The 26,331-nt window shown below is 44.1% G+C and overlaps 2 protein-coding genes across 9 annotated transcripts in view; one reads left to right on the top strand and one right to left on the bottom strand.

The window, feature by feature from the left end:
- akap9 (A kinase (PRKA) anchor protein 9) overlaps positions 1-18,481 on the top strand; it is a 133,631-nt gene extending 115,150 nt beyond the window's left edge. For all 8 annotated transcript variants that reach the window (XM_064983537.1, XM_064983532.1, XM_064983538.1 and 5 more), the window contains 17 exons: positions 197-257; positions 5,193-5,314; positions 8,299-8,499; positions 8,690-8,857; positions 9,167-9,305; positions 9,600-9,765; positions 9,935-10,085; positions 10,336-10,692; positions 11,411-11,710; positions 14,410-14,639; positions 14,795-14,891; positions 15,156-15,341; positions 15,576-15,779; positions 16,036-16,268; positions 16,862-16,956; positions 17,277-17,516; positions 17,700-18,481. In XM_064983537.1, coding sequence (XP_064839609.1) covers positions 197-257; positions 5,193-5,314; positions 8,299-8,499; positions 8,690-8,857; positions 9,167-9,305; positions 9,600-9,765; positions 9,935-10,085; positions 10,336-10,692; positions 11,411-11,710; positions 14,410-14,639; positions 14,795-14,891; positions 15,156-15,341; positions 15,576-15,779; positions 16,036-16,268; positions 16,862-16,956; positions 17,277-17,516; positions 17,700-17,743 — 2,994 coding nt within the window. In that variant the 3' untranslated portion in view covers positions 17,744-18,481. The remainder of the gene's footprint in view (positions 1-196; positions 258-5,192; positions 5,315-8,298; positions 8,500-8,689; positions 8,858-9,166; positions 9,306-9,599; positions 9,766-9,934; positions 10,086-10,335; positions 10,693-11,410; positions 11,711-14,409; positions 14,640-14,794; positions 14,892-15,155; positions 15,342-15,575; positions 15,780-16,035; positions 16,269-16,861; positions 16,957-17,276; positions 17,517-17,699) is intronic.
- Positions 18,482-18,650: 169 nt separating this feature from the next.
- LOC135552117 (lanosterol 14-alpha demethylase-like) lies at positions 18,651-24,683 on the bottom strand. Its single transcript, XM_064983540.1, has 10 exons — positions 24,244-24,683; positions 23,998-24,096; positions 23,641-23,817; positions 23,354-23,480; positions 22,280-22,454; positions 21,856-21,975; positions 21,490-21,685; positions 21,058-21,153; positions 20,609-20,777; positions 18,651-20,311 (listed from the first exon to the last, which is right to left on the bottom strand). Exons 1-10 carry the CDS (start codon positions 24,412-24,414, stop codon positions 20,133-20,135), a joined length of 1,509 nt encoding a protein of 502 aa, XP_064839612.1. The 5' UTR covers positions 24,415-24,683; the 3' UTR covers positions 18,651-20,132.
- Positions 24,684-26,331: the final 1,648 nt, after the last annotated feature.

Below are 26,331 nucleotides of genomic sequence, written 5' to 3'. Positions count from 1 at the left end.
AGGGGAAAAAGTTGTTGTCGTGCACTCTTCACAACATCCCAGCAGAAACCCGGTTTCAGTCTGTTTTCTTCTGTTTGGTGCCTAATTTAACATGACCCACATGATTTAACATGATGGGCTTGACATTTTTATGGGGGAGTAGGCCGTTTTGGAACTCAAACTCTTCTGTATACTGACCTGGTTTCATGCCCTCTAGGCCCCCTCATCGAGACCAGAGCATCCCGCAGGATTGCAATTCAAAGACGGCTACACCAGTGGTAAGTTAATGTAGTGTCACATATCCCACCTCCATGCCGAATTGTTCTTGAGGTCACATTTTTTCCCTAGTAATCACAATACCCTAGGCCAGGGATCATCAACTAGATTCAGCTGCAGGACAATGTTTTCTGAAGCGGATGGTCAGGGGTCCGGAACATAATTACAAATAATTTGTTGACCTCAAGTTGCCCAAACAGTTATGTTTGACAAAAAACATAATAATTTCAAACCTTGCTTACATTTGTATACGATCATGTGTCTCCCTGTTATGCGTAGGAATACCCGTTAGCTAAATTCGCCCCCAGTTGGGGAACCCTGCCCTAGCCTATATAACACTTTCACCATTTTTGGACCGAGTAACCTAACCTTTACACAAATGCAGAGTAATATATATAGCTTACGCTCAGTCATGGTTGCGTCAACCCCACACATGCAGACCAAGGAGCATCATAAGCCACCCTGGCTTCATCCTGTCATTATCTGCACGTGGGCTGCTGTCTTAACCCCACCCTGGCTTAGTTTCCCAGATGCAAGGATGATTTTGAGACAATGAGGGATTTTTCTACTCCTAAGCTTTCTCTAGTAAAACACATTCTTGGCTATGTAATGCAGAATTTAACTAATTTGTCAGCTCAAGCCATCTCCAGTGACCATACGCCCAGATTAGCTGCAAGGAACTAGAGTGGCACCCATGAAAAGGGACGCTAAGAGGACAGAAATGTCTTACTATTAGTTAAATATTAATTGTTAACTCAACCTGCTTCATGAGGTAGTCACCTGGAATGCATTGCAATGTGTGCCTTGTTAAGTTAATTTGTGGAATTTATTTTCCTTAATGCATTTGAGCCAATCAGTTGTGTTGTGACAAGGTAGGGGGATATACAGAAGATAGCCCTATTTGGTAGAAGACCAAGTCCATTTTATGGCAAGAACAGCTTAAATAAGTAAAGAGAAACGACAGTCTATCACTACTTTATGACATGAAGGTCAATCAATACTGAACATTTCAAGTTTCTTCAAGTGCAGTTGCAAAAACCATCAAGCACTATGATGAAACTGGCTCTCATGAGGACCTCCACAGGAATGGAAGACCCAGAGTTACTTCTGCTGCAGAGGACAAGTTCATTAGGGTTACCAGCCTCAGAAATTGCAGCCCAAATAAATGCTTCACAGAGTTCAAATAACAGACGCATCTCAACACCAGCTGTTCAGAGGAGACTGTGTGAATCAGGCCTTCATGGTTGAATTGCTGAATAAAATCTCTACTAAAGGACACCAATAAGAAGAAGAGACTTGCTTGGACCAAGAAACACGAGCAATGGACATTAGACAGGTGGAAATTTGTCCTTTTGGTCTGGAGTCCAATTAGAGATTTTTGGTTCCAACAGCCGTGTCTGTGATCAGCGGTGTGGGTGAACGGATGATCTCCGCATGTCTATTTCCCACCGTAAAGCATGGAGGGGGAGGTGTTATGGTGTGGGGGTGCTTTGCTTGTGACACTGTGATTTATTTAGAATTCAAGGCACACTTAACCAGCATGCCTACCACAGAAATCTTCAGCGATTCGCCATCTCATCTGGTTTGGGCTTAGTGGGACTATCATTTGTTTTTCCAACAAGCCAATGACCCAACACACCTTCAGGCTCTGTAAGGGCTATTTTACCAAGGAGGAGAGCGATGGTGCTGCACCAGATAACCTGGCCTCCACAATCACCCGACCTAAACCATATTGAGATGGTTTGGGATGAGTCGGAGCGCAGAGTGAAGGAAAAGCAGCCAACAAGTGCTCATCATATGTTGGAACTCCTTCAACATAGTTGGAAAACCATTCCAGGTGAAGCTGGTTGAGAGAATGCCAAGTGTGCAAAGCTGTCATCAAGGCAAAGGGTGGCTATTTGAAGAATCTCAAATATAAAACATATATATTTTGATTTGTGTAACACTTTTTTGGTTACCACATGATTCCATATGTGTTATTTTATACACTGCTCAAAAAAATAAAGGGAACACTTAAATAACACAATGTAACTCCAAGTCAATCACACTTCAGTGAAATCAAACTGTCCACTTAGGAAGCAACACTGATTGACAATAAAGATCACATGCTGTTGTGCAAATGGAGTAGACAACAGGTGGAAATTATAGGCATTTAGCAAGACACCCCCAATAAAGGAGTGGTTCTGCAGGTGGGGACCACAGACCACTTCTCAGTTCCTATGCTTCCTGGCTGATGTTTTGGTCAATTTTGAATGCTGGCGGTGCTTTCACTCTAGTGGTAGCATGAGACGGAGTCTACAACCCACACAAGTGGCTCAGGTAGTGCAGCTCTTCCAGGATGGCACATCAATGCGAGATGTGGCAAGAAGGTTTGCTGTGTCTGTCAGCGTAGTGTCCAGAGCATGGAGGCGCTACCAGGAGACAGGCCAGTACATCAGGAGACGTGGAGGAGGCCGTAGGAGGGCAACAACCCAGCAGCAGGACCGCTACCTCCGCCTTTTGTGCAAGGAGGAGCACTGCCAGAGCCCTGCAAAATTACCTCCAGCAGGCCACAAGTGTGCATGTGTCTGCTCAAACAGTCAGAAACAGACTCCATGAGGGTGGTATGAGGGTCCGACGTCCACAGGTGGGGGTTGTGCTTACAGCCCAACACCGTGCAGGACGTTTGGCATTTTCCAGAGAACACCAAGATTGGCAAATTCGCCACTGGCGCCCTGTGCTCTTCACAGATGAAAGCAGGTTCACACTGAGCACATGTGACAGACGTGACAGTCTGGAGACCCCATGGAGAACGTTCTGCTGCTTGCAACATCTTCCAGCATGACCGGTTTGGCGGTGGGTCAGTCATGGTGTGGGGTTGCATTTCTTTGGGGGGCCGCACAGCCCTCCATGTGCTCGCCAGAGGTAGCCTGACTGCTATTAGGTACCGAGATGAGATCCTCAGGCCCCTTGTGAGATATGCTGGTGTGGTTGACCCTGGGTTCCTCCTACTGCAAGACAATGCATGTGAGACATGTGGCTGGAGTGTGTCAGCAGTTCCTGCAAGAAGAAGGCATTGATGCTATGGACTGGCCCACCCGTTCCCCAGACCTGAATCCAATTGAGCACATCTGGGACATGTCTCGCTCCATCCACCAACGCCATGTTGCACCACAGACTGTCCAGGAGTTGGCAGATGCTTTAGTCCAGGTCTGGGAGGAGATCCCTCAGGAGACCATCCGCCACCTCATCAGGAGCATGCCCGGGCATTGTAGGGAGGTCATACAGGCACGTGAAGGCCACACACACTACTGAACCTCATTTTGACTTGTTTTAAGGACATTACATCAAAGTTGGATCAGCCTGTAGTGTGGTTTTCCACTTTGATTTTGAGTGTGACTTCAAATCCAGACCTCCATGGGTTGATAAATTTGATTTCCATTGATCAATTTTGTGCGATTTTGTTGTCAGCACATTCAACTATGTAAAGAAAAAAGTATTTTCATTCATTCAGATCTAGGATGTGTTATTTTAGTGTTCCCTTTATTTTTTTGAGCAGTGTAGTTTTGATATCTTCCCTATTATTCTACAATGTAGAAAATAGTAAAAGGAAAGAAAAATCCTTGAATGAGTAAGGTGTTGTAAAAATGTTGACCGATTGATTATAGAAAAGTATGTGGACACACCTTCAAATCTGTGGATTTGGCTATTTCAGCCACACCTGTTGCTGACAAGTGTATAAAATCAAACACACAGCCTTGCAATCTCCATAGACAAACATTGGCAGGAGAATGGCCTTACTGAAGAGCTCAGGATGTCACCTTTCCAACAAGTCAATTCGTCAAATTTACACCCTGCTAGAGCTGCACCGGTCAACTGTAAATGCGGTTATTGTGAAGTGGATGCGTCTTGGAGCAACAACGGCTCAGCAGCGACATGGCAGGCCACACAAGCTCACAGTATGGGACCGACGCGTAGCACGTAAATATTGTTTATCCTCGGTTGCAACACTCACTACCGAGTTCTAGTCTTCCCCTGGAAGCAACATCAGCATAAGAACTGTTCGTTGGTTGCTTCGTGAAATGGGTTTCCATGGCCAAGCAGCTGCACACAAGCCTAAGATCACCATGCACAATGCAAAGTGTTGGCTTGCTACCATTGGACTCTGGAGCAGTGGAAACACGTTCTCTGGGGTGATGAATCACGCTTCACCGTCTGGCAGTCTGATGGACGAATCTGGATTTGGCGGATGCCAGGTGAACGCTACCTGCTACCTGCCCCTATGAATAGTGCCAACTGTAAAGTTTGGTGGAGGATAAATAATGGTCTGGGTCTTTCATGGTTTGGGCTAGGCCCCTTAGTTCCACTAAAGGGGAATCTTAACGCTACAGCATACAGTGACATTCTAGACAATTCTGCGCTTCCAACTTTGTGCCAACAGTTTTGGGAATTCCCATTCCTGTTTCAGCATGACGAAGCGAGGTCCAGAAGTAGTTTGTCGCGATCGGTGTGGAGGAACTTGACTGGCATGCACAGAGCCCTGACCTCAACCCCATCAAACACCTGTGGGATGAATTGGAATGCAGACTGCGAGCCAGACCTAGTCACTCAACATCCGTGCCTGACCTCACTAATGCTCTTGTGGCTGTCCCTGTAACAATGTTCCAACATCTAGTGGAAAGCCTTCTCAGAAGAGTGGAGGCTGTTATAGCAGCAAAGGAGGGACAAACTCCATATTAATGCCCATGAGATGTTCGACGAGCAGGTGTCCGCATACGTTTTTAGTCATATAGTGTATATACCATACTGTTTCAACAAACACAGAATTTTTTAGTCATGGCATGACTTTTTTGAGTTGATGCACATGTTTTCTGCTGTTCATAATGCTTTGCCCATTCAAAGAAAGTGTTTTGCTTCCATTGATATGCAATGTTAACCTTGTGTGTACCCTATTGCAGACAGCAGTTCTGAATGGAGTCAGCGGACAGGCTACGACCTGCCTAACCTGCAGCAGGAGTTCAGGACCACACCAGAGGGAGCCAGAAAAGAGACAGACGATGCACTGCCTGACAGAATTAAGGTACAAGAACTGCACTTGGCAATGTAAAGTTAAGCAATCAAATGAATGTATAAAGCCCTTTTTACATGTCACAAAGTGCTATACAGAAACCCATACAGTGCTATACAGAAACCCAACCTAAAGCCCCAATCAGCAAGCAATGCAGATGTAGAAACAATGCAGATGTAGAAAGGCAGTAACCTTGGAAGAAACCGAGAGAGGAACCAGGCTCTGAGGGGAGGCCAGTCCTCTTCTGGCTGTGCCAGGTTGAGATTATAACAGAGCATGGCCAAGATGTTCAAACATTCATAAATGACCAGCAGGTTCAAATAATAATCACAGTGGTTGTAGAGGGTGCAACAGGTCAGCACCTCAGGAGTAAATGTCAGTTGACTTTTCATAGACAATCAATCAAAATTAGAGACAGCGAGTGCAGTAGAGAGAGTTGAAAAACATCAGGTCTGGGACAAGGTAGCATGTCCGGTGAACAGGTCAGGGTGCCGTAGCTGCAGGCAGAACAGTTGAAACTTTAGCAGCAGCATGACCACGTGGACTGGGGACAGCAAGGAGTCATCAGGCCAGGTAGTCCTGAAGCATGGTCCCAGGGCTCAGGTCCTCCGGGAGGGAGGGGGTGAGGACACCGGATAAGACAGGAGAAATACTCCAGATATAACAGACTGACCCTAGCCCCCCGACACAAACTATCGCAGCATAAATACTGGCGGCTGAGACAGGAGGGGTCGGGGAGACCCTGTCCGACGATTCCCCCGGACAGGGCCAAACAGGCATGTTATAACCCCACCCACTTTGCCAAAGCACAGCCCCCACACCACTAGAGGGATATTTTCAAACCACCAATTTACTACCCTGAGACAAGGCTGAGTGTAGCCCACGAATATCTCCCCTACGGCATGAACACAAGGGGGGCGCCAACCCGGACAGGAACATCACGTCAGTGACTCAACCCACTCAAGTGACGCACCCCTCCTAGGGACGGCATGGAAGAGCACCAGTGACTCAGGGTTAGAGTCAGAGAATCCCAGTGGAGAGGGGGGAACCAGCCAGGCAGAGACACCAAGGGCGGGTCATCGCTCCAGTGCCCTTCACTCTCACACCCCTGGGCCAGACTGCACTCATAGGACCTACTGAAGAGATGCGTCTTCAATAAAGACTTAGTGTCTTGATTAAGTATTCAACACCCTTTGCATTTTTCCTATTTTGTTGCATTACAACCTGTAATTTAAATTGATTTTTATTTGGATATCATGTAACTGACCTGCACAAAATAGTCCAAATTGGTGAAGTGAAATAAAAAAATTAACTGGTGCGTGCATATGTATTCGCCCCCTTTGCTATGAAGCCCTTAAATAAGATCTGGCGCAACTAATTACCTTCAGAAGTCATAAAATGTATATATCACACAGGTGGACATTATTTAAGTGTCACATGATCTCAGTATATATAAACCTGTTCTGAGAGGCCCCAGAGTCTGCAACACCACTAAGCAAGGGGCACCACCAAGCAAGCGGCACAATGAAGACCAAGGAGCTCTCCAAACAGGTCAGGGACAAAGTTGTGCAGAAGTACAGATCAGATCAGGGTTGGGGGTTTAAAAAATATCCAAAACTTTTAACATATCATGGAGATTAAATTCATTTATAAATAAAATGGAAAGAATATGGCACCACAACAAACCAGCCAAGAGAGGGCGACCTACCAAACTCACGGACCAGGCAAGAACGGCATTAATCAGAGAGGCAGCAAAGGGACCGAAGATAAAGCTCCACAGCAGAAATTTGGAGTATCTGTCCATAAGACCACTTTAAGCTGTACACTCCACAGAGCTGGGCTTTATGGAAGAGTGGCCAGAAAAAAATCTATTGCTTATGCCCCAAAAGGCATGTGGGAGACTCCCCAAACATATGGAAGAAGGTACTCTGGTCAGATGAGACTAAAATGTAGCTTTTTGTCCATCAAGGGAAATGCTATGTCTGCCTCAAACCCAACACCTCTTATCACCCCGAGAATACCATCCCCACAGGGAAGCATGGTGATGGCAGCATCATGCTGTGGGGATGTTATTCTTCGGCAGGGACTGGGAAACTGGTCAGAATTGAAGGAATGATGGGTGGTGCTAAATACAGGGAAATTCTTGAGGGGAAACTTGTTTCAGTCTTTCAGAGATTTGAGACTGGGACGGAGGTTCACCTTCCAGCAGGACAATGACACTAAGCATACTGCTAAAGCAACACTTGAGTGGTTTAAGGGGAAACATTTAAATGTGTTGAAATGGCCGAGTCAACGCCCAGACCTCAATCCAATTGAGAATCTGTGGTATGACTTAATTGGCTTAATTGGAATTGGCAGAAATCCCAGTGTTTAGATGTGCCAAGCTTATAGAGACATACCCCAAGAGACGTGCAGCTGTAATTGCTTCAAAAGGTGTCTACGAAGGTTTCACTTGGGGGAGGGGGGTGAATAGTTATGCACGTTCAAGTTTTCTGTTTTTTGTCTTATTTCTTTGGGGTTTTTTCACAATAAAAAAAAAAAATATTCTGCATCTTCAAAGTAGTAGACATGTTGTGTAAATCAAATGATACAAACCCCCCAAAAATCAATTTTGATTCCAGGTTGTAACGCAACAAAATATGAAAAATGCCAAGGGGGGTGAAGACATTCGCAAGCCTCTGTAAAGGTCGAGATAGAGTCTGTGTCTCTCTCATAGATAGGCAGACCATTCCATAAAAAGCCCTGCCTCCAGCTGTTTGCTTAGAAATTCTAGGGACAATAAGGAGGTCTGCGTCTTGCGACTGTAGCGTACGTGTAGGTATGTACGGCAAGACCAAATCGGAGAGATGGCTAGGAGCAAGCCCATGTAATGCTTTGTAGGTTAGAAGTAAAACCTTGTCTTTATATGGCAATTTGAGTGTATTGGTGAAGATGTCTAGTTTGCACGTGGTTTAATGTTCATGAGATGAATGCCTGTACATGTGTGTCCACTCCAGAACCTGCTGCGCGAAGTGCACCAGGAGGGCATGCAGGTGCTATCCCTGTCATCGCTTCCAATCCCAGAGGGCGAGGCTGACCCAGCCAGCCTGTTCCACCATTCCCAGGGCTGGCCCAACGAGAGAGAGGCCTTGCTAGCGACCGTGGAGTCCCTCAAGGCCCTCATAACCCAGATTCAGGCACACAGCAGGGAAACACAGGTACAGGACTGGTAGCATCTGTACATTGTAGCATGGCTACTTTGTGCTGGTAGCCTTTCTTAAATACAGTAGAGGTTTTGTTGGTCGCAGTTTAAATTAAACATATCTTTTAAGGCTTAATTGAGCCTTCAGAAACCCTTGTCTCTCATTTTCGTTAAATAGGCATGTCTATGTGCTTGTGTATGTTCAGACCCCAGGTAGTGCGGACTGGCGTGGAGAGCTGCTGGGGGCAGTGCAGCAGGTGTTTGTGAGGGAGCGGAGTGTGCTGAAGAGTGCTACCTATGCCCGACTGGACCTGCTGGACACTAGCGACGCAATCATCCACCTCAACCAGCTGGAGCACAGGCTAGCCGAGCAGGTCACTGAAAACGATGTATACTTTAGCCTAACTGCTGACTAACCTTAGCATTAGCCTCAACTAGCTGGAGCACAGGCTAGCCAAGCAGGTAGCAACAAACACTTAAAACTCAAGTTAGCGTTACCTGCTTATGTTATTATTAGCATATTAACTAGCTGGAGAGGGAAATAGCCAACAGGTAACAGAAAAAATATTGAGCCATTTTAGTATAGTGCCTGTTTCTCCACTTGTAGAAAAACTTGGTCATATGTATTTGTGTACAGTTGTTTTTAAGTTCCAAGGTTAAACTGTGGCTGTGTGTATCTATAGGACACCCATCACAGAGATGCCATGGGGATGCTCCAGACTGCAGACAGAAGCAGTTTGCTGACAGAGGTCCGGCAGCTCCGGGCCCAGCTAGAACAAATCCAAGGCCAGGAGCCTGGCAGGAGAGGCAGATCCAATCATGGTCTGTAGTCTGGCTCTCCAGTGGTTTCTTCTGCCATTTGTGTGTTAGTTGTAAGGACACATAGGGATGATGGATGAATGGCTGGGGGGGCTGAATGAGTGGAGGCTGGATGGATGGATAAATTCATTGATTTATTGACTGACTAATGTCTATAGTAAATAGACAAGGTCACAGTTATTCAACTCAGTGCAACCGATATCATTTAATAAAATTAACGGGGAAAAAAGAAAAGATAAACAGCAGCTGATTCTAATGCCTTGCATGTTGTATTGTCTGGCTGTTCGTCCCACTCAGGTGTTGAGCAGCAGAGGGAGAGGGGTGGTGTTCCAGAGCCCCACATTCTGCTGCAGGCTGACAGGGCCCTGGAGGAGCTGAAGGGAGAGCTGGCCCAGACCAAACTAGAGCTGGAGACAACGCTCAAGGCCCAGTACAAACACCTGAAGGAGCTGGACACAGTCAGGTAAGGTTTTAATGCACGCTCACACACAGTTTGACACATGAAAGAGATACAGAGGGATACAGAAACAAACATCGACTCTCCTTCCCAGCCTCGGTATTACACACGTGTAGTTTACCTTTCTAGTTGCTGTTGGATGGATCCAGCCCAGTGTCATTGTCTTTGTTTCTAGAACGGAGATGTCACACAAGGCTGCTGAGGTGGACACCCTGACGGACAGACTGGCAGACGAACAGAAGAAGGCCAGAGAGCTGCAGTGGGCCTTCGAGAAGGAGAAGTGTAAATCAGACAAGAAAGAGGAGCTGGAGAGAGAGGAGCTGGAGGTAAGACAGTTTGTAGTGAAGGTAGAAGACTACTGTCCCAGTGTGTTCAGGTATTTACATTTACATTTAAGTCATTTGGCAGACGCTCTTATCCAGAGGTATAATTGCCTACTTGTCTCCACATGTCTTCACTTTAGTGTGCGTTTACTTAAATGTAGTGATTTACTGATATGTTCACCTTAGTCACTGGGGTATTATCTACTCAAGTGTGTTTCACAAGTATCACTGTCTTTACACCCCTTCCCTCCAGGATCTCAAACTGGCCCTGGAGGAGCAGCAGAGTCTCGTAGCCCAGCTGACCTCAACCCTAGGCCAGGAGCGTCAGTCCTCCTCCCAGCTGTCCCTCCAGGCCGAACAGGAGCGCTCCAGGCTGCAGACCCAGGCCTCGCAGCTCCACGTCCAGTTAGTGTCAGAGCGAGCTCGGGCCCAGGAGCTGAGTAACGCCCTGGGGAGAGAGAAGGAGCATCGCCACTACGGCTCCTCCTGGAGAGAGAACCCAGAGGGGAAGGTGGCTGAGAAGGGGGAAGATGAAGTGGTGGGAGGCGCAATGTCATCCGAAGGTCTGCTGGAGGGTCTGCAGAGGGAGCTGGACAAGAAGCATGCTCAGGTGGACTGTTTGTTTGTAGATGAAGCAGACGCACACCTACATACACACTCGTTACAGCAAGTCGTATGATGCTCTATGGGTATGTGATACAAGGCACTATCAATGTAGTCTGACGAACGCCTAACTCAGTCCGCCTGACTTTAGTCTGGAAAGGCTGTTTTGATGTTGTTACGATGTGTCGATAATGAAGGGGACTGTGTTTATCCTGGTTGGTTCCTCCTCTGTGTCTTTCTCACTCCAACACTCACAGGCACGGCCACACATTGCCCCCCTTCCATTACAACTGTTGGATTTTCAAATCCAAACGAGGTCTCAAATTAACATTTGAGAGAACCAATCAATGAGTCAGAATTTCAGTGCAGAATTTCTGAGCAAATATTGCAGTAACAAACAGCCTCCCTTCCCGACCAGTGAGTCACAGCTCTTCCTTGCTGTGTGGCTACGTGGATCTCGTCAGCCAGTCTGCTATCAATGCCCTGCACACAGGAGATTCATATAAAGTGCTAGTGAAAATATAGTGTTGGCAGTGTGACCAGTTATGTGATGTGAATCTGCACCCCCACTAAATTGCACGACAAAGTGGCTCATCAGATGGTGCATATGCTTTCTCCAAACTGTCATGACGACTTTACATAGGCATTACTGCTATAGTGACTATATTTACCTTTTCTACTTCTGCATTCCCACTAAATCCTGTGACCATCTATTCCCTCTTCAGGTGGTTAGTCTGCTGGACGAGGTGGAGGCCCAAAAGCTGGCGGTGGTGCAACGGGAGGAGGAGCTAACCTCTGCAGCTCAGAGGTCATGCAAGGACCAGGAGGCTCTGCGGGAGGCCAAGGGCCAGCTGGAAAGCCTAGGGGAGCAGGCACGGGAGGCCATGGAGCAGCTGAAGAGAGAGGTGCAGCAGGGGATGCGGCTGGAGCAAGAGAAGGAGAGGCTCCAGGAGAGAGTGGTCCAGCTGGGAGAGACGAGAGAGGGGGAGAGGAGCGGGACGCTGCAGCAGCCTGATAACCAAAATGTAGGTCACATTTATATACCCTACATTCATACACATTGAATGAACCAAATACAGCGCTTTAGTGTCATAGTACAATTGAATTATGCTTTAGAGAAAATATGTTTTAGCTATGGATACTACGATATTGTGTCTATTAGCCTGTCTTGTTAGAACCCAGCTATGTATGATGATAAAATATTCTATAGTACATAGCCTTGTTAACTCTGTTGTGCTGTGTTGCTCCAAGCAACAGGCCCTGTATGATAATCCATTATAGATAATAATGTTAACGTGGTGCTGTTTTACACTCAGCAACAGAATAATTATGTAGGATAATCCACATTTAGGGCCAGTTATTTAAACTATGTGCTATGTGTCTAGGGGTGGCAGGTAGACTAGCGGTTAGAGCATTGGGCCAGTAACCAAAGGGTTGCTGGTTCGATTACCAGAGCCGTCAAGATGATAAAAGTCTGTCTGTCTGTCCTTGAGCAAGGCACTTAACCCATAACTGGCTCCAGGCACCGTACTACTATTGCTGACCCTGTAAAACAACACATTTAACTGCACCTATCCATGTATGTGACAATCAAGCATACAGTGCATTCGAAAAGTATTCAGACCCCTTGACATTTCTTCCCTCACCAATCTACACACAATGCCCCATAATGACAAAGCGAAAACAGGTTTTTTGAATTTTTTGCAAATGTATTAAAAATACAAAAACGATACCTATTCAGACCCTTTACTAGGAGACTCAAACTTGAGCTCAGGTGCATCCTGTTTCCATTGATCATCCTTGAGATGTTTCTACAACTTGATTGGAGTCCACCTGTGGTAAATTCAATTGATTGGACATGATTTGGAAAAGCACACACCTCTCTATATAAGGACCCACAGTTGTCAGTGCATGTCAGAGCAAAAACCAAGCCATGAGCTCGAAGGAATTGTCTTGGGCCCCGAGACATGATTGTGTCGAGGCCTATATCTGGGAAAGGGTACCAAAAAATGTCTGCAGCGTGGAAGTTCCCAAAGAACACACAGGCCTTCCCCATTCTTAAATGGAAGAAGTTTGAAACCACCAAGACTCTTCCTAGAGCTGGCCGCCTGGTCAAACTGACCAATCTGGGGAGAAGGGCTTTGGTCAGAGAGGTGAGCGAGAACCCAATGGTCACTCTAACAGAGCTCCAGAGTTCCTCTGTGGAGATAGAGACAACCTTCCCACCTTCCAGAAGGACAACCATCTCTGCAGCACTCCACCAATCAGGCCTTTATGGTGGAGTGGCCAGACGGAAGCCACTCCTCAGTAAAAGGCACATGACAGCTTGGAGTTTGCTAAAAGGCACCGAAAGGACTCCTAGACCATGAGAAACAATATTATCTGGTCTGATGAAACCAAGATTGAACTCTTTGGCCTGAATGCCAAGTGTCACGTCTGGAGGAAACCTGGCACCATCTCTACGGTAAAGCATGGTGATGGCAGCATCATGCTGTGGGAATGTTTTTCAGCTGCAGGGACTGGAAGAATAGTCAGGATCAAATGAAAGATGAACGGAGCAAAGTACAGAGAGATCCTAGATGAACCTGATCCAAGATGCTCAGGACCTCAGACTAGGGCAAATGTTCACCTTCCAACAGGGCAATGACACTAAGCACAAAGCCAAGACAACTCAGGAGTGGCTTCGGGACAAGTCTCTGAATGTCCTTGAGTGGCCCAGCCAAACCCAGGACTTGAACCCGATCAAACATCTCTGGAGAGACCTGAAAATAGCTGTGCAGCAACGCTCCCCATCCAAGCTGACAACTTTCGAGGATCTGCAAAGAAGAATGTGATTAACTCCCCAAATACAGGTGTGCCAAGCTTGTAGCGTCTTACCCTACAAGATTCGAGGCTATAATCACTGCCAAAGGTGCTTCGACAAAGTATGGAGTGAAGGGTCTGAAAACTTATGTAAATGTTACATTTCATTTATTTATTTATTTATATATATATATATATACATATGTGTATGTATATGTGTGTGTATATATATATATATATATATATATATATATATATATATATATATATATATATATATATATATATATATATATATATGTATGTATATGTGTATATATATATATATATATATATATATATGTATGTATATGTGTATATATATATATGTATGTATGTATGTATGTATGTATGTATGTATGTATGTATGTATGTGTATGTATGTGTGTGTGTGTGTGTGTGTGTGTATGTGTGTGTGTGTGTGTGTGTGTGTGTGTGTGTGTGTGTATGCAAAAATGTCAATAAACCTGTTTTTGCTTTGTCATTATGAGGTTTGTAGATGTAATCAATTTTAGAAGAAGGCTGTAACGTAATAAAATGGAAACATTTAAGGGGTCTGAATACTTTCAGAATGTCTGTATATTTAAACAATAAGGCCCGAGGGGGTGTGGTATATGGCCAATATACGACGGCTAAAAGCTGTCGTATATTGGCCATATTCCACTGAGGTGCCTTAATCCTATTATAAACCGGTTACCAACATAATTAGAGCAGTGTACAGATCAATGTTTTGTCATAGCCGGGAATATGGTCTGATATACCACGGCTGTCAGCCAATCAGCATTCAGGGCTCGAACCACCCAGTTTATAATTTTTTATAACCTTACGGCTCTGAATGGTAAGTGATTATAATGACATTTCTGTACTGTGTCTGTGACTGTAGCAGGCTGTGTGGCAAGGCGAGCCCACAGACCGGACCAGAGACTGGGTGTTCAAGCAGAAGTCTGGCAACACGCTGAGTGTCAACCCCAGCACACCTTCCCTCCTCAAAGTCACTGGGACAGGGGGCAACCTCGCCCCCCACCATGACCCCAAACACTCAGACAAGGTCTTGGGCAAACTGCAGCTCATCGCAGCCAAGATCCAAACCATGGTCAGCAAGGGCTCTGGCAGGTATGTCACAGTTTCTTAACAAGTTTCTCAAAACATTTGTACATATATTCACGACTTCAACATTTGATTGATGTGAACTGTTGTAGTGACTGGTAAATATATGTGCAGGTGTAGATTTATGTTGTGGTTGTGTGGATTGATGCTTGTGTGTGCAGGCTGACTACGGAGGTGGACAGTGAAGGACTGTCGTGGGTGCAGTCGAACATTGATGAGGTCATCACTATGCTGCAGCAGTCTCCAGCGCTCCCCTTGGTGAATTGACACTTCTCATTTCAGACTACTTAGATTGATGTTTATTGTCCTACAAAAAATATCTTAGCACAGCTCACACATTATACATAAACCACATAGAAAACCCGACAGGAAACAAACTAAAGTTTTAGTCAAACTTAAATAGTCACCCCCTGCCCATCCACCTGCACATGTAGGAGGAAGCTACTCTACTTGATGTATAGAGTATTTGTATGACTTCAGTGGCTAGTGAGCACTGGTATTTGTTCTCTGCTGTGTCCACAGAGCACCGCCCTAGTGGCGGGAGGCCAGTCCAGCTCCCTGACAGAGCGGCTGCTGAGGCAGAATGCTGAGCTCACAGGCTTCGTCAGCCGTCTAACAGAGGAGAAGAACGATCTGCGAAACCAGACCCTCCGCCTGGAGGATGAGCTTCGACGTTACCGCCAGGCTGGTCTGGGATCAGGGGGCAGCGTGAGTTACAATACTAGAACTAACGCAGCTAAGGGCTAGTGACGGGTCTGGGATCAGTACAACACTCGTCAAATACTATACAAGGCCAGTGGCAGGTCGGGAATTTAGGGACATGGGACAGAGTACAATGCTGGATTGTGGAGGCACCTAGAAATGGCAGAGAAGTAGCTTGTGGAGACATTGCTTTAATTTACACCAACCTAACACGACCCCTCTCTACCTCATTCCCTCCAGTCCAGGAGAGGTGGCACGGACAAGCAGCAGGAGCCGGCCAGCGTTCTGTTCTCGTCGGAGCGCGAAGCCTGGACCAGGGAGAGGAGCCGGCTGGAGAAGGTCCTACGTCTAGCCCAGGCAGAGGTGACCCGACTCAGAGGAGAGATCAGGACAGAGTCCCTCAGAGACATGACCGGACCGGAGACAGACAACTCCACACTGACGGTGAGCTCAAATCTGCCCTGCATTTCTCCACGACACTTACCTGACACTTACCTCTTTAAAATCTACCGCTTTTCCACTCTTTTGTCAAAGTTGAATAGCAAATACGTTGTTGCACATCTATACAACCCACTTAACTATCACACCTTTTCAACCCTCCTCTCTCTCTCTCTCTCTCTCTCTCTCTCTCTCTCTCTCTCTCTCTCTCTCTCTCTCTCTCTCTCTCTCTCTCTCTCTCTCTCTTATTCCCCTTCTCCAGAAGATATATGGCAAGTACCTACGCTCTGAGAGTTTCCGCAAGGCCCTCATCTACCAGAAGAAGTACCTGCTGCTGCTGCTCGGCGGCTTCCAGGAGTGCGAGGAAGCCACGCTGTCGATCATCGCCCGCATGGGCAGCCGGCCCTCCCACTGCAGCCTGGAGTCCCTGACACAAAGCCGCCGGGGGCTTACACGCTTCCGCTCGGCCGTCCACGTCTCCATCGCCCTCTCCAGGTAAACAATTGGAACTGGAGTGGTAGGATGGCGTTGCACCTGTTAGGAGGCTATAGGATAGCTGGTTGCTTATGATCGTATGGGTTTTATTGTTAGCATGTCGCCCTCTCCTGGTAAACAGAGCAGCGTAGACTGTTGTTGTTGTGAGGCTATAGCTGCTAAATTATAATGCTCTGCAGTTTAAAGACCTTTATAGGAGCTTATAGCTAAATTATACTTTGGGTTTATTTAAGTTTATAGCTGATTAGTTAATACTTCAAAACAGGTACTGGATTGTGAACGCCTGTTATTATGAGTTCATACAGCATCATATAATATCAGTAGTTATTTTAATAAACACAGATGGATTGTTCTGATTGTAGGCTAATGGTCCTCTGTAATGGAGTTGTTAAACTCATTCGATGCAGGGACTGTGTCTTCATTTCGATAAGGACCTAGACAACCAGGGAGGGGAGGTTCTTACTAATCAGTGACCTTAATAAATAAATCTAGTATAAGGGAGGAGCGAAATCTCGCATACACTCGGCCCTCCGTGGAACGAGTTTAACACGTGCTGTAGCATATCTTTGAATCAGACTGTTCTGTTCTTCCAGAATGCGTTTCCTGGTCAAGCGATGGCATAAAACTACGGGGATGAGCTCCATAACATCTGTCAACGTGAACAGAAATGGCCTGGGGCAGTCAACGGGTATGGAAATCACATTTCCTCACACTATCCCAACACCAGGAAAATATACTGGGAGAATCACATGGAATGAATGGACTGGTTGAGTTAAATGGTAAAGAACCAAGCTAGGCTAAACTAGACTTACACACTTGTAGTCAATGAAGTGCTGATTGATCAGGTGGTCCACAATGTTAGCTAACCTAAATAAATAACCTGAATATTCTAAAATGCCAGGTTCAATGCAAAGCAGAAATGTATAATTACCTTTTTGTTGACTGGCTCATTGATCCTGTTTTGTGAGAGAAAACAGAGGACTGACAACTGTCTCTCTTCCTCTTCAGGTAATGAGTTGAGGACAGACTCACCCTACCTGCAACCAGGGAGTGTGGAGGTGTACGGAGAGAGGAGTGGGGCCTCCCCCAGGTCTGCCCTCTCCTCTGCACAACACAGGTTCCACATGGCTGGGGACTCTGGCCCTCTGACCTGCTCCCACCTCCAGAACTACGACCCTGACCGAGCGCTCACCGACTACATCTCCAGACTGGAGGCCCTGCAGAGGAGACTGGGGAGCGTGCAGTCAGGTAACACACGCACACACTTCGAACCGTACTACTTCACACCATCTAGAGTTAAATAATGTAATGCAAAAGCAGAAATTGCCCTCTGATTCAATCACCCAAGAAAATATGTGCAGATGATGCTTGAAATGTTATTGTCAAGAGTTCAGTCTTGGGATCTAAACCACTTAATTTTGCCCTTCCTAGGTTCTTCTTCATATGCTCAATTGCACTTTGGAATAAAAAGATAGAAGTCCATAAATTACTTTGGAACTGGCTTGAAGAAACTCAGTTGCCTTTTCTTGTGCTGAGCTTCGGTATTTTGTATCATTCTGCTGTGTACAGTATATTACGTGGGGACCCAAAAACATTTTGTTGTGTGTAGACATCTTATAATCAGGCTTTTTGTCGCCAGCACTTGCAACAGCTTCTATGTTTGTAAACTTTGGTCTGCCTCTTTGTTGTGGGTGAACAGAATCGCGTTAAATGTATATTTGTGGAATGCTAATTTAAACGAAAAACCTGGAATAATTTAATTTATACTGTGTATGTTACTTTGTGTGGGTGGAAGAATACGTTGAGCAGGCTTCTCCGGAGAACTCCAGCCCTGGATAGGAACCGGGTGGGCTTGCAGGTCTTTGCGCAAGCCCAGCACTAACATGCCTGATTTAAAGTAACTGGTTTCTTAAATGGAAGTCCATGATTGATGAATTATTGAAAATGTTGGTTAGTGCCGGGCTGGAACAAAAGCCTGCACACCCAGTAGCTCTCCAGGACGGGAATTGGGAGAACTCTGCCATGGAGAATTTGACTTTACTGTTGAGGCTGCTACATGATCTATATACACCACACTGTGTTTTATTAGAATGGTTTCTTGGGCAGACTACAGAGGACAATTTGTAGAAGACATATTTTTGTAAAGGTAGGAGCTTTGAATTTTCTGGGTATTTTGTCAAAACTGAAATAAATATGAATTTTAACACTTGAAAGATGTGGTCGCACTGTTTTTTTCTCATCTCCACTGACACAACAATTTGATTTTACAGGTACACGTTTAATTAGTTCTAACAGTTGTAAAACAAAATAGAACTTGAGCTAAAATGTGAATCTGGTATGGGGGAAATGTAGTCAATAAAATTATGGTGTGAAGACATTGAACATGATATTTAGATTTTTTTTAAGGACCAATGTTCACAACACTAGGCTTCAAATAGTCAAATCAAAAACAAAATGGACTAATAATTTTCCATTGTCAAGGCACTACATGGGTCAAACTGACCCATATTACCCTGACCGTCAAACACGACTAAGTGTATTGAGTGGGAATGTTGATCAGGGCACACAACAGAAAACTGAAATTTGTCTCATTGAGCAAGTGCAGGTTGTCCCTCCATGTTTCAAATCTGTTTTCTTTGTTTGACCCAACCCAGGTTCTATCTTTGTACAATTATATGATAAGGATCAGTGGTTTTACTATTTCTCACTGCTCTGTAAAAGGCAGTGCTTTTTTACTCCAGCAATTTCCATCCTTACTGTAATAGTGTCACTCATACACACAGGAGACTATCACATTTCACACAGTGGAAGCTTGAAAGCCTATGCTAAGCACCAAAAGTATTGGAACAGTGACACATTTGTTGTTTTGGCTCTGCACTTTGGATTTGAAATGATATTTATGCCTCTTAACTTTCTCACTGATTATTCATGATTGATTCAGTATTATCTGTAATCATGTTAGCATCCACATTAATGTACAAGTGTTTAGAAACATTCACAATAAACGTGACTCCAAAATGACAATACATTATCTACCATTCATTTCTATTGGGCACAAAATTATCTGAAACATAACCAGAACTATTAGCAAGTGCATCTAACAAGTTTGCAGTCACAAGCTTAATGTAATCTTTGCATGCTAATACTAAACTTTCGACTACTTTAAAACACACGAGAATTTCCCCCAATACTTTTGGTCTCCTAAAATTGGGTCTGCACTTTAACCTCAAAGTTAGAGGCATAAATATCATAGTTATTGTAGTGTTTCAAATCCAAAGTGCTGGAGCACAGAGCCAAAACAACAACAAATTGTCACTGTCCCAATACTTTTGGAGCTCACTGTATATGTATTACCATGACAGTTGAAATAGAATGGACAAAAGATGAAGCTTTTGGCCAGATCTGTTTGTGCTGTATACTGTAGCCAAATCCTATGGCTATTGGCATGACTGCACAAACAGATCTAATTTGGGATTAGACTACTAAAGAGAAGCCGTTAGTGAAGAAACAAACTGATTCAGTGTACATTCTAACAACTAAACAACAAGGCACACATAAGGTGGGGGGCAACACAAAGTAAAGTTGTTTAGTTTCCAGACAGAACTCTGTGCATTAACTTGCACAGTTCCTAAATTCAAGTACAATAATTTCCTCTAAATCAAACCATTTAAGGTAAGTTAGGTTGTTTGTTGGGGGAAAACTGAAATGGCTCCCTATTTCCAATATAGTGCACTACTTTTGGTCGCAGCCCTATGACACTCTGGACAAAATGAGTACACTATAGAATAGGACGCCATTTTGGACAAAGCCTTGCTCTTCTGGGTGTAACCTCTTTTCTCTGCTGTGTTTTGCGCTCAGTGTCTCTTAGTGTTGCCTCCTCTTGTATCTGATGACGGGGTTGTGTGGGGTGTGGATCATGGTTGTGTAGTTGATTGTGGGGAAGTAGCCATCGACCAGGTCAAATTCGAAAAGGCGCAGCATGGTAGACCAGATGGTCTTGATCTGAACATAGGCAAAGTTCTCCCCAATGCAGCGGTGACGGCCTGGAAGACAGAGAACATTAGTGTTTTTTAATGAGTCATGGTAATGGGGGTAAAATCAGGTGATACTTTGTGGCATGAGACAGCTTTGTATGGTAGTAAAGTCCATATTTGTATATATTAAGCAAGAGCCCCACCTACTGACAAAATACTTATTTACACATGAAAACACACTATGACAGCTGTTTCCCCTACCATTGTGTATATGCTTTGACACTTCTGTTTTTTCTTAAAGATGGCAGATCACCTAACTTATTACATGCAGTTAAAAGGGAGGAAATAACAAGAAAATATTCTTACCGGCTCCAAAGGGCACATAGGCAAATTTCTCAACTGCGGCAGGGTTATCATTGAGGTAGCGGTCAGGCCTGAACTCCATCCTCTCTGTCCAGGTGTCCTGCAGACGGTGGTTGACCGTCGGGGACACGCACACCTGGTGGCCGGCTGGGATGGTGTAGCCTGCTGCAGTCTGGGGGTGGATGGAAGTAAAGGGTGAGGGTTGTTCAATGGTCACTCACCTATTATACACATGCATTTATCTGGTTTGGGGCTCCATTCCATTTCAATGTAAAAAAAAATATATATATGGACATTGTGGCCATTTCTCTCTCAAATTCAGTGTCCCAAAATTATAGTTTTTTTAAATGTTATTTACTGATATAAGGGAATTGAAAAAATGTCTATGAAGGTAGCAGGAATAATTTCATGGGCATTCGTAACCGCCCAACAAATAATGACATCGATCTTACCTGAGGAGAGCGTGCCATTCTCATCATGGTCATGATGGGTGGACGTAGTCGGAGGGTCTCTTTCAAACAGCGGTCCAACAAAGTCAGGTCCTTCAGCTGATGAATGAACAAGAGACCGGGTAAGTAAAGAGCATGTCAAATATTTAGACAATCAAAACCGTCCAAATGAATAGTTGAACGTATGGTTTAGCAGTCTAGAAAAACGGTTCTAAACTGAAGTTGTTCACATACAATATCCAATTACCCAGTTGTAAATAGAATATGGTCAAAAAATAAACTATGATCTTAATAAGTTAACAAAATAATTTATAAAAATTAATGTACATTTGTAAGCCAATGTAAAAACATTATTCATATTTTCAACAACAAAGTTCTAGTGTAATCTATGGACATTTATGTGCATTTGGCAAAATGTCAGTTATGGATTCTGACCTGGTCAAAGTTGAGTGGGGGCAGGTCTTCTCCACATGCTGTTTTCTGTTCAGCGTAGCAGCGGTCCTGTAGGGCCTTATCTTTGCCCAAAAAGAAGCCCAACCAGGAACTAGTGGTAGAGGATGTGTGCTGTCCAGCCAGGAGTAGACCAATCAGCATGCCTGCTATCTCATCATCATTCAGGGGCCGACCATCCCTTAAAAAAAGGCAGAAATAGTTCAGCCTGAAATGAGGAATCAGTCTAAAATGGTTCAACAGTTGTAGAACACCTTTAAACCAAACGCTCATTCACTTCAGTCCTGTGGGGAGGCATAGATGCTTGTCCCATATGTATTACTACTGGCATCTGTCCCACTTATGTCTTACTTGTAGGTGGCATCTATGAGGGTCTGCAGCATGTCGTCCACTTTCTCTCCAGAGCTTCTGCGTTTCTGGGTGACTTTGTAGAAGATGTTCTTGATCTCCCTGTGTGCTCTGTCCCTTCGTCTGTACAAAAATGACAAAACTTGTTTTTTCCTGCCTTAATTAACGAAATAAGACATTCTCGTATTGCTATTACAGAATGAATACAGTAGAATTAATTCCAACTCAGTCTTATCACCCAGAACCCGAACCTGAGGATAGAACAATAAGACAGTATAAATGAAGTTTCAAGAGTAGTAATTTCCAGCAATCATTCTGGTAACTTAGTCTAACTTGGTCTTTCACACAAAAAAACCTAACCTGAAGGTGGAACAGTTTGAATTGACCCTTGGCTGAGAGGACAGTATGAATGAAGTCTTTCTCTTACCTGAAACTAGGCAACGGCAGCCAGCCGGGCAGCAGCCAGGCAGCGTGGCTGAAGCCCCCGTCCAGGTCTGCGTAGAGCTGGGCCACCTTCTCGTCCAACATGCTGCGGATCTCCTTCCCATGCAGACAGGCACTGGCCGTCAGGATGATCAGCTCCGACAGGGCCTCAAACAGGTCTGAGAGAGGGAGGAGTGGAAGAGATGGAAAGACAGGAAGGAATGAGTGAGAGAAAGAGAGGTCAGAATTGCGGACTGGATAACTTTGACTGTGCAGTACGGCTCAAATGTTGTGACGTGTAACAAGTGATATGACGTCTTCATAAACAGCAACGCCTCGCAAACAGATTCTAGCAAGTGTGTGAAGCAAAAGACTGCAGTCATTAGCAACCCATTAAGCATCTGTGCATGGGAGATCAATGCACTCTTGAGCCACGTAATAGCTACAGTACATGACAACAAATTTTGACTAGATTAGCCTCTTGCTTCTTACTCATGTCAGAAGTCGCTCTGTTAAACACTACTTTTGGTAATGTCATATCGCTACCTTACCTTTACAGGAAAAAAGGAACTATCTTAAAATGGATGGCAAGGTTCAAACTGTATTCAGGAGTTACAACACTGATTGCGTGTGTTGTTTTGTATTGCTAAGTATTACTGAACTGTTGGTGCTAAAAAAACAAGCATTTCGCTGCACCTGCGATAACATCTGCAAGTATGTGTAGGCGACTAATACACTTTGATTTGATTTTGTTATAATATACTTGAGAACTTGTTGATGGGAAATTGTGCTTAATTTTCTTAACAGTTGACATTGTACTTCACCCAAGTCCCTACCCCGTGAGCTCTTATAGGTCTGAACGGATTAGATAAGTATACTGTACTAATAATTCTACTTTGCAATCTGATAGGCCAAGTGGAAAATGTGTAATTCTGCTAACATCTTTTCTATCCTTTTAGGTCTACATTAATTGGCTACAGTAGGGACTAGAAGTCGATTTGGAGCTGGGCATTTGGATTTAGTTTCTACAGTATTCCATGTGAAAAGATCAGACCGGTTGTAATGTCTGGCATCTTACTTTCTTCCCCGCTGTCTCCCCATCTTGAAAAGTACTCTTTAGTTTCCTCCTCAATGATTTCAACGTGCTGTTTGAAATGGGCAATGTTCAGTCCTGTCTTAAACATCTTCTTCTGTTCCAGGAAAATCTACAAACGAAAATGAATGGCAAAATATTCACTAAATCAATACTTTGTTTCAGCTCATAAACCTATCATAAACTTCTGGCAAGACTTCTTTATGTGGGGGGAAATTCTCTATATTTGTGAGTGTGAATGGGAGTATCTGAGTAAGTATGTATTTGCTTACATGGTTAGGTACATCGTATGCAACCCCTTTGCCAAAAACTGGTGTGGTCAATCGAGAATAGACATCCTCTGCATTGAGATCTTCGTTCTTGCTGTTGAACATCAGTGTGGCTGCCTCACTACCCAGAAGGTAGGTAAAGGTTTTGCCCACCATGGTAAAGCTGACAACGGGCCCATACTGTGAATATAAAGACAATAAACCTTGTTCTAGCACCTACTATAACGGGCACTTTCAAATGGCACTATACACCAGTAAGGTTCAGAAGCTGTATGATAGGAAACGTTACTGTAACATTTTGTAAACAAAAGTAAGTAGCACTTAGAGCACTAACATTTTTCAGCAGTACTGTGGTCTTACCTTTTCATATGCATCCTCCAGAAATTCAATGGGACTTTTCCCGAATGCTATGGCATGACCCAGAAATGGAATGCTAGAAGGTATGTATGGTGGGTATTTCTGAGAGAATAAAATAAACAAGGCAATTGATTATGCACAATATGCAATAGTCTATGAATGCGGCATGAAACTATAACATTCACTGTCGCAGCACTAATAATAATGTAATATATCTCAACTGATGTGTTGTTTATGCACATAACGTACCTTGTCGTCGTCGGAAGAAGATTGTGACTGTTTGAGCACCAGTTTAGAAATATATCCCAAAGTTAGGGTGATCACAAACACTGCAAGGACCACCGATGTCACATTGTCACTAATTTTCCCGACGGTATTTTCTAGTAGCATACTACTAACTTGATATAAATGCATAGCCATTGTCACGTCGTCTGTTTGTTTCAATCCGTTGTAAAATATTATAGGCCACTGCGACAGACTCCTTGCGTTTGCAACAAATAAAAACAATTGTCACTTCTACACCATCTAAATCGGTTTTCTACAAGGCACGAGGCTATTTGTATAAACGGAAAATAGTGTTCCCAAAAGCAGTCAAATCCTTCTTGATTCCAATAGCATAATTTATTCCCCTATAACGCTAAATGATAAGTGACGGCTAGTACTGTAACCCAGCATCTCTACCTGTCGATATTAAGTTCGTCCTGCCCCCGCCTGACAAATAAAGGCATTTCATTGGCTATTCGCTGTGTGTCCATCAGCTCCGCGGCTGCCTTCCTGAACTCTGGTTGGCTATCACTACCTGGACTGATGTCTGGCTATATGATGTCATGGCAGAGGACAAGACGACACATTTTAACTCCTCCTCCACATTTACCGGATTGGTTCAACGGTGCCGAAGAGACCCTCCCCCGAAATAGTTTATTTTCTTCTCAAAACAGTGCGATGCTCGAGAGTATCAAAACGAATGTTTCGATTGCTAACTAACTGTGCAACAAATCAGCTTGCGTCCAGTAGCGATGCATGTTTTATCCTCCTGCTGTGTTCTGGTCGAATTGGACCGATTTGCAAGTTTTCTCTCTGAAAAATGTAGTTCATTTAATCTGAATGTCATAAGGTTCCATAACTTTGTCCACACAGGGTACCTGAACACACAAAATACATTTTTTAAATGATTTTCATAAAATGTTGGGTGTTTTATTGAATTTTTGTACACCTGTGGTGTTCCCGGTCAAAAATGACGTCATTAGAAATGAATGGGCGAGACTACAATTAGTGTATATGTAACAGTTGTTAAAGTACTATGTGAATTTCACCAGGTTCATATATCAATATGTTGTGTTGATTTGTTATGCATGCCTGCATCCTGGGAGAGTGTGTACTTACGTTTTGCCCTGCGTGCTCAAATCATTTTGATGCAATGAGAGAGGTAGGCACGATTTTTCTGTCTTCAGAAAAGTTTGTATTAGCAGGCTATTGTATGTGTGAACGATGGCTAGCTCCTCGAATGATCCCAGTCCCTACTATTGTGCATCTGTTGCAGATTCTCAGAACATATGTGCTCTACAAATGTTTTATTTCCTTTTGGATGCAGGTATGTGGTTTTATCTATGTAAAATATGTTATGTATAATAAGGAGAGTGTGTATTAATTTTTCTATTCAAAAATCATTTTGATGCACTGAGAGAGAAAGAGGCGACGATTCTCAGAACATATGTGCTCTAAAAAAATTTTATTTCCTTTTGGATGCAGATGCAGGATGCAGAGAGTCAGTTATGCTTGATTAAAACTACCTGATCTCCAAAGTCCACGTTTATAGTCTCTATCAACCACACACAACGCAGAGTTACAGCGGTGCAGTATAGCACCGGCTACATATAAAATTGAGTTCCATTCATCAGATGGACACACTCACGCAAGTCACAAAGAAAACAGGAGCTGCCTCCACTATTCCAGCACCATTTAAACTTTTAACATTTCAACATCATCAAATCACCTATGTTTAGTCTAATAGAGAGACAACTAAAATATACCAAAAACTATTTAGTTCAATCAATTTAAGCTAAATATGATATCCATGATTCTGATTTCTGTGTGTGTGCATCTGCCTGCGTGCGTGCACATGTTGACTCACCCTACTTGTAGAGAAACACCATTGCCACCCTCTCAATTCAAGTGTTTCTGTCAATGACGTTTTGCTTTTGATGTGATTGGTGTGAAGACAAATCCAAATTGCCTTCCCTTTAACTTTTTTTTGGTGTGCCAGGACCATTCACAATTGATCTCACTCAGTTTAGCTAAACACTGATTGGCTAGTATTTTATACTTTTTTATCAAAGG

The sequence above is a fragment of the Oncorhynchus masou genome, chromosome 13 (genome assembly GCF_036934945.1).
Source record: "Oncorhynchus masou masou isolate Uvic2021 chromosome 13, UVic_Omas_1.1, whole genome shotgun sequence".
NCBI classification, from domain to species: domain Eukaryota; kingdom Metazoa; phylum Chordata; class Actinopteri; order Salmoniformes; family Salmonidae; genus Oncorhynchus; species Oncorhynchus masou.
Note: the sequence above shows the minus strand (reverse complement) of the source record. Positions and strands in the feature narration are given on the sequence as shown.

What these genes read in the sequence shown, in the direction of transcription:
- LOC135552117 (XM_064983540.1), bottom strand. Translation starts at nt 24,414, where the DNA reads ATGGCTATGCATTTATATCAAGTTAGTAGTATGCTACTAGAAAATACC. An exon ending in GGGAGACAGCGGGGAAGAAA is followed by an intron (nt 22,455 to 23,353) that starts GTAAGATGCCAG and finishes TCCCTCTCTCAG; the next exon opens with ACCTGTTTGAGGCCCTGTCG. An exon ending in CTGCCGTTGCCTAGTTTCAG is followed by an intron (nt 21,976 to 22,279) that starts GTAAGAGAAAGA and finishes ATTTTTGTACAG; the next exon opens with ACGAAGGGACAGAGCACACA.